This window comes from Mytilus trossulus, chromosome 1 (genome assembly GCF_036588685.1).
Source record: "Mytilus trossulus isolate FHL-02 chromosome 1, PNRI_Mtr1.1.1.hap1, whole genome shotgun sequence".
In the NCBI taxonomy this organism is placed as follows: Eukaryota; Metazoa; Mollusca; class Bivalvia; order Mytilida; family Mytilidae; genus Mytilus; species Mytilus trossulus.
Genome location: NC_086373.1, coordinates 103,616,463 through 103,627,185, shown reverse-complemented (window position 1 = coordinate 103,627,185; position 10,723 = coordinate 103,616,463). Strand labels below are relative to the sequence as shown.

The 10,723-nt window shown below is 30.8% G+C and overlaps 1 protein-coding gene across 1 annotated transcript in view; it reads left to right on the top strand.

Moving 5' to 3' along the window:
- Positions 1 to 1,687: 1,687 nt before the first annotated feature.
- The window catches only part of LOC134694731 (zinc finger SWIM domain-containing protein 6-like), a 29,720-nt gene continuing 20,684 nt past the window's right edge, over positions 1,688 to 10,723 (top strand). The window contains exons 1-2 of the mRNA XM_063555781.1: positions 1,688 to 2,095; positions 7,631 to 7,724. Coding sequence (XP_063411851.1) covers positions 1,690 to 2,095; positions 7,631 to 7,724 — 500 coding nt within the window. The 5' untranslated portion in view covers positions 1,688 to 1,689. The remainder of the gene's footprint in view (positions 2,096 to 7,630; positions 7,725 to 10,723) is intronic.

Sequence of the window (10,723 nt, the reverse complement as noted above, 5' to 3'; positions counted from 1 at the left end):
GATGACTGTTGTTTTTTTCAAACTGAACAAATTTAAACCTACATTCCACTTTTTACTGTTGTTCTTTCTCATCCAGATAACCAGCATGTAATTGATATCTGCGTTTCCTCTTTCGACACTTCCTTGTGATTGAGGATGTCGAGGTTTTCCATGAACTATTGTACAAGCTGTCCACGTGTCTTTCAGTTCTTTGATAATATTGGCCGTAAATTCGCGTCCGTTATCCGACTGCAGGATATGTGGGGCACCAAAAAGTAAAAATATATCTAGTAGCTGATAGGCGACTTCTGAGGTGTGTTTTGATGTAAGTGCTCGCAATATAGCAAACTTGGTCAGATGATCTTAATAATGCATGATAAATCTGAAATCACCATCTCTCATAGACTGCATGTCTACTACATCAACCTGAGCTCTACTGTTGAAGTCCTTACTTATCAACGGCTTAACAACTAGACCTTTACTGGCAATTTTCCTTTTTTGAGTTGACATTCTTATCACATTTCTTTATACAAATTCAGAGCATGCCTTGTCACATTCGCGTACTTCTTGTTGACCTCTTAAGAGTAAAACATAAAAACTTAACCGGCAGGTAAGGTTTATAAAGAATAATCTTAAATTTATTTTAATCAATACTTTTTTCAGTGTAGGTTTACAATATATTTCTATCATCTATTTCATGTATTGCATATTTACACAATTTGCCTGAAACAGACCAGGCATTTTGTGTAATTTTCATTAAAAATTTCAGGCATTTTACAAAATGATTTGGTTTTTTTTAGGCATTTTACAAAATGCCTGTCCACTTTAGGCATTTTACAAAATGCCTAAAATTTCAGTCATTTTACAAAATGCCTAAATTTAGAAAATGCTTGTAACATATATATAATATAGCAAGCCACAATTCATGGTGTGGACATTCAACATTTGGACATATTCAGCATTTTTTTAATTAGATTATACTATAATCTGATAATTGGTAATAACAGAGACATATATTTGTAGTAATAAATAGTAATAATTAATCATACAGCACAATATTAGAAGTCCATTACTAGACTAGTGATGGACTTCTGACTGACAATATATATACGTGTATATGTATATGTATAGGCAAGAATTGGTATAATTAGGTGAATAAAAATCTTCTATTCTACACAATATCAGAGACAATTTACAGTGCGACTATTATAGATCATTTATACTATCACGAGACTTCTGTAACATGTGTGCTATCTAGTTCAATATACATATACATTTTTAACAAACTTAATCAAGTTGTCTTTTCTAACATATATATTATCTTATTTTCCGGTGCTTATAGGACATTCTTAAATCAAGAGATAATCTATATAGCTTTAAAATTATTAATCTTTGATTGAAAACTCATTAAATTGTTGGTTTTTTTTATTTCAAAATTTATGAACGGTTTTTATTTGATACAAAAAAAAATATTTTGTTGGAATCTTATCTTAAACTTATTTTTCTTCAATTTATTTGATATAATTCAATCTTTATTCAAGATTATCACATGTTTTTCATTGATTGTTTACCTTTTTCCCTATACAGAATGCAGGGCCTGTTGACATTTCATTCAAGAATAATTACTATCCCATAGGTTATCACGTGAGCCCCGGATATGCACATTAAAAGTGATAGTAAAAGATACGCAAGCGTAACCCTCCCACACGCATGCGTACTGTCGTCTATCGTGTTATCAGATGTTTCCTCATGGCAGCAACGAAACGGTTGTGCATGGGTTTCTCCTCGAATTGGAAAGATAATAATGCTAAGAATTCAGGATCTAACAATTCCAAAAATGGACAGTTGTGTAAAGTGGAGAGCCTTCTTGACATTTGTGCAAAAATTGTGGCCGAAAACATACCGTTTCAAACGGTAGAACAGAGATTTGACCGAATTCCAGAGCCTGTTCAAAGTCGAATTGTGTTTTGGTCATTTCCGCGTAACGAACGAGATATATGTATGTACTCATCGTTTGCTGTTTGTTCGAAAGATGGTTTAGATAACCAGAAACTTCCCTTTCACTTGGGAGTAAAGCTTCTTGAAAACGGTGCTGTTGACAATGTTTTACAAATTGGTAAGTTTCACCACACCTCTGACTTTTTATGAGGGTATGTCAGTGCGAGTATGTCATGCATGCCGGCAAAGTGTTTTTGATGTAATTAACTCATATTGAATAGTAACAAAATATTTTTTAATAGCTAATACACGCAATAGATAAGTTTTTACTGACTGTCCTGAAACAGATAAAACTTGTAAAGTCCATGACACTATTGATTCGTCAACCGTTTCACAACACTATCAATAGCAATACTTGACTGTTCACACAGGAATTTGAAAACAATGTTCTAAAGTTTTTATTTATTTATCATTCAGACTTATAAATAGAATAGATAATGAAATTATCCAACATCATGTCTTTGAAGATAATAGATTTTTTCTTTGTTCCCCATTATTATATAATTATTTGTGTAATGTATGCCATGTAATTTTGTCTGCCATTGTTTGTGACAATCCAATAATCAGTTTATTGATCATCACATTATCACCTCTGATTGGTAACCCAATTAATCTGCAGGCTTTATTCAAAGGATATATGGTATTGATTTTGAAACAGAATTGCCCCTGGAGTCATAATCCCTATAAGACTTTACCATTGAATATTGAATCAAGTGCTAATGGTCTGGTTTCTTCATTAGAAGGAAACCTGGTGAGAGTCGAAATCCTGCTTTAAATAATATAACCATTTGTCATGTTCAAAGAAGAGAGCCTGTTAATTAGCACGTATGTTGCAACTGAACAGGTTTTCATGCTATTTCCTTGTTAATTTTGTGAAATCAAATTGATTTTACAGTTAAGATCTATTAAATTGATTTTCTGGTCCAAAATTTGGCTATAAATATTACTTTTAGTGCATGCCTTCAAAACTTATAACTGATCTTATGACAGAAGCTATCCTGCAGCTAAAAGTTGATTACTCTTTTACAGTTTTATAGGAAGTGAGTTGGGGACATTAACCATGTCTCTAGGTCCAACTGGACATAATTAGTATGACTTCAGGGACAAAATCTAGAGATTGATCTTTGGTGTTCTATGTGGTCATCATTATTCATAAATGAAAACAAATCATTCAAAATATGTCAACATCCCAATAAATGTGGTTCTATATATTCCTCCAGGATTCATACAGTCTTAATAAATATCAACTACTATGACCTTGAGGTACAGTGTACATGAAGGTTGCACCATTACACATTTATGATATGTTAAGCTGTTATGATTTACACAAGTGCATATAGACTCCAGGGACAATTATCTTTAGGACATATCATGAATACGAATATTATATATATAAATAAAATAATTGATCAACACACATTGACAGTTAACTTTTGAAAAGTGGCTTGGATTGGTCTTAAAATTTTATCCAACAGATCAAGTACCTTTTGAATTCTAACTTGTACATGTATGTACATTTATCCAAGGCAATCATATATAGGTTTGAACATAGTTTTCAATTTAGACTCTTACATTTTTGTAAATATATATTTATTACAAACAGCTATTTAAAAAATGTATCCTTTATTAAAAAGTCATGCATTGTATTATTTCTTTAACAGATTTTAAACCAACATATACATATATTCATAAACATGCATGTTTAAATGTTTTGATAAAAGATTGACATTGACCAAGTCCATTGTTGTCTAGTTGTTTATTTTCTCCTTAGACGTGCATTTAGACTACATGTCCTTGTGTGTTCTTCTGAATATATGCATGAAATACTTGCACTTTTTCTGACTGAGAAGTTAAGCAAGTTTTACAATAAATACAATTTTCTCAAAAAGTTTGCCACTGGAATTTAATCGAACAAGTGTAATGGGAGATTACTCATTGAATTTTTATTGTGTAGGCCAATGTGTACATGTAGACCACTTTTTTGTAGATTGATTTATATTCTAATAAATCAGACTACACTACATCACAGTTCTTAAAGAATTACTTTCCTTAAGGCACAAGTTTTTGTCATGTGCCAGGTTTTGCATACATTTAATCATTAATGCTATTGATAATACCACAGGTATTCCGCTAGGCTAATGACAAAGCCAAATCTCAATTAAACCCATATTTTATTATATACAGAAAATCTTTATTGGGCTCAATGACAAAAGGCCTTAACCTTTCCATGTTTGTTCTGGTCAACAATAGATGGAATTATAACTAAAGTGAATTGGTCATTTTTCAAAAGTTACTTGAGTAAATTGACTAGAAAGGTGTGACCAGCTGGACATTTGTGGTGGGACAAAGTAGACAGCTAGTCTCCAATGAGTTGACCATTAATTTTTATAAGTGATAGTGTTTTTTTTATTTTCTCCATACGTTTCGTTGTCAATCACATTTCGTTTCACTTTCCTGATTCAATAGTACTGACTTTTTACAATATCTATATAACCAGCTCTACTGGATGTCCATTTTGATTGTCATTAATTTCATTGAAGGATGGATATCATGCTACATGTGTACATTGTATGTTAAAAATTAAACCATGTGTAAAAAAAGGATTTAATGATTGGAGATTATTTTTGTAAAAAAAAATGCAGAGTGGAGTTTATGACTTGAGTTGCATAAAACAGACATGGTGACATATCTAGATTTTTCTCTTTTATGTTTTTCTAGTAGATCAAGCGTTTAATCTATGTGCATATACATGTAGACATCAGCATAATCTCTATTGACAAACATTTTATTACATTGAGCAGTGATGCTTTTTTGATTGATTTTTTTTGGGGAAATAGCTTCATTAATGACAATATTGAATGAATACCTGTAAGTCCATAGTTTAAAAGAGATCTGTTACATGTTGGTTATTAAACTTTTTGTGCTATATAAAATGAGTACACCAATAAGGCCTGAGGCTTATGTCTTCAAAGACAGATGCATGATCCATTTATTAATAAATGTGATGCATATAAATGTCTATCTTAGATTTATCCTAAAATCTTTGTAACTATTTTATCTGACCTGGTTGCCGACTTTTTCAGTCAGTTGTTTTTCCACAAAACACATTACATACATTTTTTAAAAGGTCAACATCAATCTCTCACAAAATGTTTAGAAAAAAATCAGTCTTACATCATGAACATTGTATGTGGCCATTCTTTTAAATCTTAAGACTTTACTTTATGAATACAATGCCTGAATGGTAAAGGGTGTTTAATGTGCCTTTCGACAAAGTAATCAGGTCATTTCGGTCAAAAGGAAATATACCATTATATTTCAAAAACAACCTTTCATAAGCCTGCAGATATTAACTTATTTTTGGTTTTGCCTTAGAATAATGATGAATTACAGGTTAGGTTTGTGTCTTGTTCTAGTATACACAATTTTGAGGATCTATAAACCAAATTGATAATTTCATGGACTTTAATATTAAAAAGAACAATTTTCTCCTGAAAATATATGTATATCAATATTTGAGCCAATGAGTTTATAACAATGTAGGATTTATATTTTTAAAAGGAAATTGAAAAAGTCAAGAGGTTTTGACTTCTTAAATCATCATCTAAATTAAATGAATGGGAGTGAGCTAGATAACTAAAGTTACTTTTGAGAGTTTTTTTCCCCATGAAAAAAGATATTGAATGGACTGTAGTGTGTTGTTGTACATTGACAAGTTTCTGAAAAGTTGCATACATCTATAGTGATAATAATTAGGTACTTAAAACATCTGATTATTTGCTTGTAACTATTTCAAAGTCCCAATACATAAAGCTTTTTTTTTTAACCATTTATGCATATGATATATATTTTTAACCTGTAAAAATAGGGGTCACATAAGAAAAGGGATACATGTATACAATTCCAAATTTGCTAAAAGTAAGTCTTTAGATTCTTCAGTTTTAGTAGAAAAGGGTGTTTCATTTTCAATGATAATTTAATTTTTCTGAGAGTTTTTGCAGAAAATATTTGAATTTTATTGCTGTAACAAAGAGTTTTAGGGCAAGGACGTTTTAAGTCTGGTAATTAGATAAGTAATCATTAATAATGATGGCTCAGTAATAATATTAATCCTCTGAGAATTATTGACAGGTCCTTGATGCTGAACACATGAAGATAAGGGGACATATGGAATTCTTCACATGTTTATATCCCTTAGCACCACAGTGTTGGCAGATATCCCAGTAGGTTACAGCTGGTTATCAAGGTCACTGACCCTTGACCTTAGATTACCTTCACTGCCTCTGAATTAAACAGTTTTACTATGAGGAGTAAAAATAAAAAATAAATCAGATTATTTATCTGTGAATGAGCCTTTTAAACATCATGTAGGAAAGATAAAAAATATTGAATTTAAAATAAACAAATTATTTAGGTACAAAGGTAGACATTGTCTTTCCCTTAGTACCATTAGGTCAGTTTTAAACTTGCATTCACTCATTGAAGATCAGTGAATTTTGTGAATGTATGGTATGTCAAGATATAAAAAGTAAACTTTTCGATAAGAAACATTACTTATGCTACAGCTAACATGGGTTGGTTTCGACTGAAAAAGAATTCACGTAGAAACTTTTAACATGATAAAGAGATTATTTATTTATTTTTTTAAGTTTTATGATAGCTCCACAACCAACATAATTTTCAATATATTGTTTTATTGCAATGATAACTAAGGAAGCAAGTTTATTTTCATTACACTGCAGTTTTGTGAATGACATTTCTAAGGTCAAAATAGGTATAGTTCATTCATTGTTGTTGCACCTTTTACACACACAATACTGTAACATTGTAAACTGCTGTGTAGTTTGTAGCAATTTGAATCATTTTTGTTATCACATAAATGTGATTTGCAATTTCCCCAACACATTCCACTTGTGATGGATGAGCAATTGATTTACTTATTTAATGTTTTTTTTCTTGAATTAAATTCTTTTATTTTTAAAATTTTAAAATATTGTGCTTCTAGTTAAATATTTGGACTTTGAATCATTTCGACCCCCAAGCAGATGGTACCCATAGTTTAAAGGGCTTGGTTGAGATTTGTAGTGACAAAAACAGTATTGTTAACAGACAATAAAACTAAGATTACAGGATCGACAAGTGGCTTGAAATTTCTCAGTGGACATTCAGTTGTTATTATAACAATTTGACTCATTTCTTGACCACTAAAGGAATTATCATAAATCATTGAGTTAATTACCGTAGCCATGGACAGTTTAGTGGACTGTGATAATTACCAGTATTTCTATAGGAGTCCTGTGCATTGTCAGGCTACACCTGGTCAAAGTGATTGTAACAAAAATTTGAGGAATTTCTAATCAATAATGTTTGAATGGATAAACTAGGGTGTCAATACAATTATCTATATTGACCAGAGTATCTACTTATGTTGTTAACCAACATTAGATAAAATATATATATGTTTATAACACATAACATCTATGAAATATTCTGTATCAAACATGAAATACTTTCCTAATTTGCTTTCCAACTGAACCCCAATTAATGGTTCTATACCAACTGCACTGTTATTATAGATTCATCACATTTAGTTACAAAGCATGTGCATCTTAACTTAAAACATTTTGATAGATTTGAACTTGTACTTTTTCAGGTTTTCATTTAAGTGGTACAGTTACAGAGCCAGCCAATCCACTATTCTCAGGAGAAACAGACAAACTATATAAAGTTTCTATCAGCTTTGATCGGTGAGTGTTCCTCAAGTGTTGTAAGCGCCAGGATGTTTCATTATGATAGACTATAAACTTTTGATCAACTTGAGTCTTAATTATTTTTCACTAGAAATATGTGAAGGAGGATTACTTTGTACCCTTGGTGACTTAGGTTTGGCCTAGTGTGCCTTTTGAATTATTTTATCTAATTGAGTGCAATTGGTTTTGATTATTTACCAAGTGGTACCATTTACAAATATATATTCAATATTAAGACATCAAGGGGGAAATTAACATCATTATCCACCATTTATAAATAAATGAGTATTGTGTGAAACTCAATATTCACGACACTAAAAGTGGGAAATCAACATGACTATACACTATTTATAAATAAATGTATTGTGTGTAAATCAACATGACTATACACTTTTTATAAATAAATGTATTGTGTGTAAATCAATTACTTGAGACATTTTAGAAATCAGAATTCAGAAACCATTGTTTTAATCTAACATATATGTAATCACTTTGTCTGTGTTTTGTATTCAAACCAGATGATAGGCATAAATTTCCTGTATTAGAATAGAAAATGGTCATTATATATTATAATTAAACCCATATCAGACAAATAAGAACTAAACATTTTGTATGTATGTCTGAGGTAAAACCAACCCATAAATCTTTACACATACTTTAATGTTGCAATAATTTATACTAAGGGGAATTCCTTGATGTTTAAAACTATCAAATTAATAAAAAAATGAATTTGCATTTATTTTATGGTATTTTAACTGAAAGTTTAGAAAGATGATAAATGCTAAGGAACATAAATTATTCCAGAAAAATGATTAAAATGATAACCTATGGCAACATATTATTCTAACCACTTCTTTGTGTATCTTATATAAAGGGTCTTTATTTCCTTTATTAAATAATTCGACAAAACAGTCTGTACCCTATGACAGTATATAAATATATACAGCAGGTATGTTTGAGGTTGCCTTTTGACTTGGTACATGTAGATAGAGATATATTCACCTGTATTAAGAAATACATCTGTATAGTAAGTCATTGAGCTTACTTTGTCTGCTAGTTGATGCAGAATTGCAGATAGTAATTGCATCCTTAATAAAAGTTCATCAATGTAAGTAAAAGCTACAATTCGAGCTAGGTCATACAATTTAAATATGTAGCACAATGAATAAGTTTGACCCTTGAGAAAAGAATTCATGATCCCAGCCATAATTTTTTAATGACTTCAATATGTAAACAGTGACTGGTTTCTCATTAATTTTGTAACTTATTCAGAATTTTAATGCATGGTATTATTCTATTTACATATATGCAAATGATTCAAGTAAAATACATGCATTTGTAATAAAACTTTTCTATTTTGAGATCATTGTAAATTCTGAATGTCAAAAATATGGAGTAGAACTTAAACAAATATTTGACTTCTTTTCTTTATCTTGTCAACAGTCTTTCCTGTTTTTTTTAAGGCACCCCATGTGAACAAACTCATGAGGAAAAATCAAATAACATCGATCAACTCAAAAGTCTGATTTTGATTTTGTCAGTGACTAAGATGTTTATCTCCAGGCTGCGTAGGATTTTGATCAATGTCACAGAGGCACTTGTCATTTGAATTTTGTGTACACAATGATCGGGAACAAACACTGGTCTATACAGACCAGATTATATAAATCTTACATTTCCTATTGATCAGTCATTATACTGACTTCATGGCTGTCGGGGGAAATAATTGGATATCCAGTCCAAGTTGACAGACCTCAAGGAAAATAGATTCACGGAATCTGTAATGAAGGTTTATTAGATTGATTGGTGGAAACCGTCTTTATATCACTGCACTCAACTGTAATTTTCCAGCAAATGGGCCGGTCGATCTTGGCGAACATTATATGTTTGAGATCTTTTCTAATACTTTACAGCTTACACTCACTGATGTATATAATGCAATATAATATAATGCAGAAAATTTTGAGTATAAACAATAGCTGCCAATCACAATAAACATGATAACATTGTGTTATTTGTAAATAATGATTTGCCAGGTATCTCCTTTATGTGAAATCACTGTATCATGCCAGCAAGGCTTAAATTGCATCAGTGTGTCAGCCTTTCAATAATTCATCCCTTTAGGTCTTCTCAAATATGGATTCTCCATTCTAATACTTGAATAATCTTGAAGCAAGCTAATATCTTTTGAAAGCTTGATGAACTAATGTCCTCACTTGAGTTCGAACTATGAAAGTAAACATTGCCTTTTGGTGACTTTGTGTGTGGAATTACACATTAAAGTGTAGGGCACACAAACTTGTGTCTTGGTCTCATTTGGATGAATTAAGTGTTAGGCTTTAAGGCTTTAAACATGTGCATGCTATGTTTTTTCATTTTACAATTACTACCATTTGAACTAGCTTTGAATTAAATTTAGTCAGAATTAAACCATTTCAGTTTAATAAAAAAAAATGGCCGCAGACCTCACAATTTAAAATAAAATTGAATCTCTCTAACCAAATTTGTATTTACTAGGTTTTGTCATTTCTTCCTACAGTATAAACGTGCTAAGATGAGAAATTGTGAGCCAAATTGATCCTATAATGTACATGTACTATGAGCATTTCATTATTGGACTAAGCATTGTTCAAGTATTTTATAAGTAATAATTGTAGAATAAGTTTGAATATCAAATATGAATATAATAAGATTGAGTATTTCCACTTTATGACATATGGAATATCAGTAAATAAGGATACACTTGACCATAACCCCACCCCATCCGTTCTAGGCAAGTTATCTGATGTTTAACATGAAGTTGATGTCCTGTAAAATGTTGATTTCATTCTTGAGTTTGTAATCAGGAAATCAAATGAAGTACATATCTACGTAAATTATGATAGATAAAGATCATTGTCCTATTAAACATTGCCATTTATATATGATGTCCAGCAGTATAATATGTCAAGGTACAGAAAAGATACGGCTTTTTCTAGAACATCTGGGTGAATTAG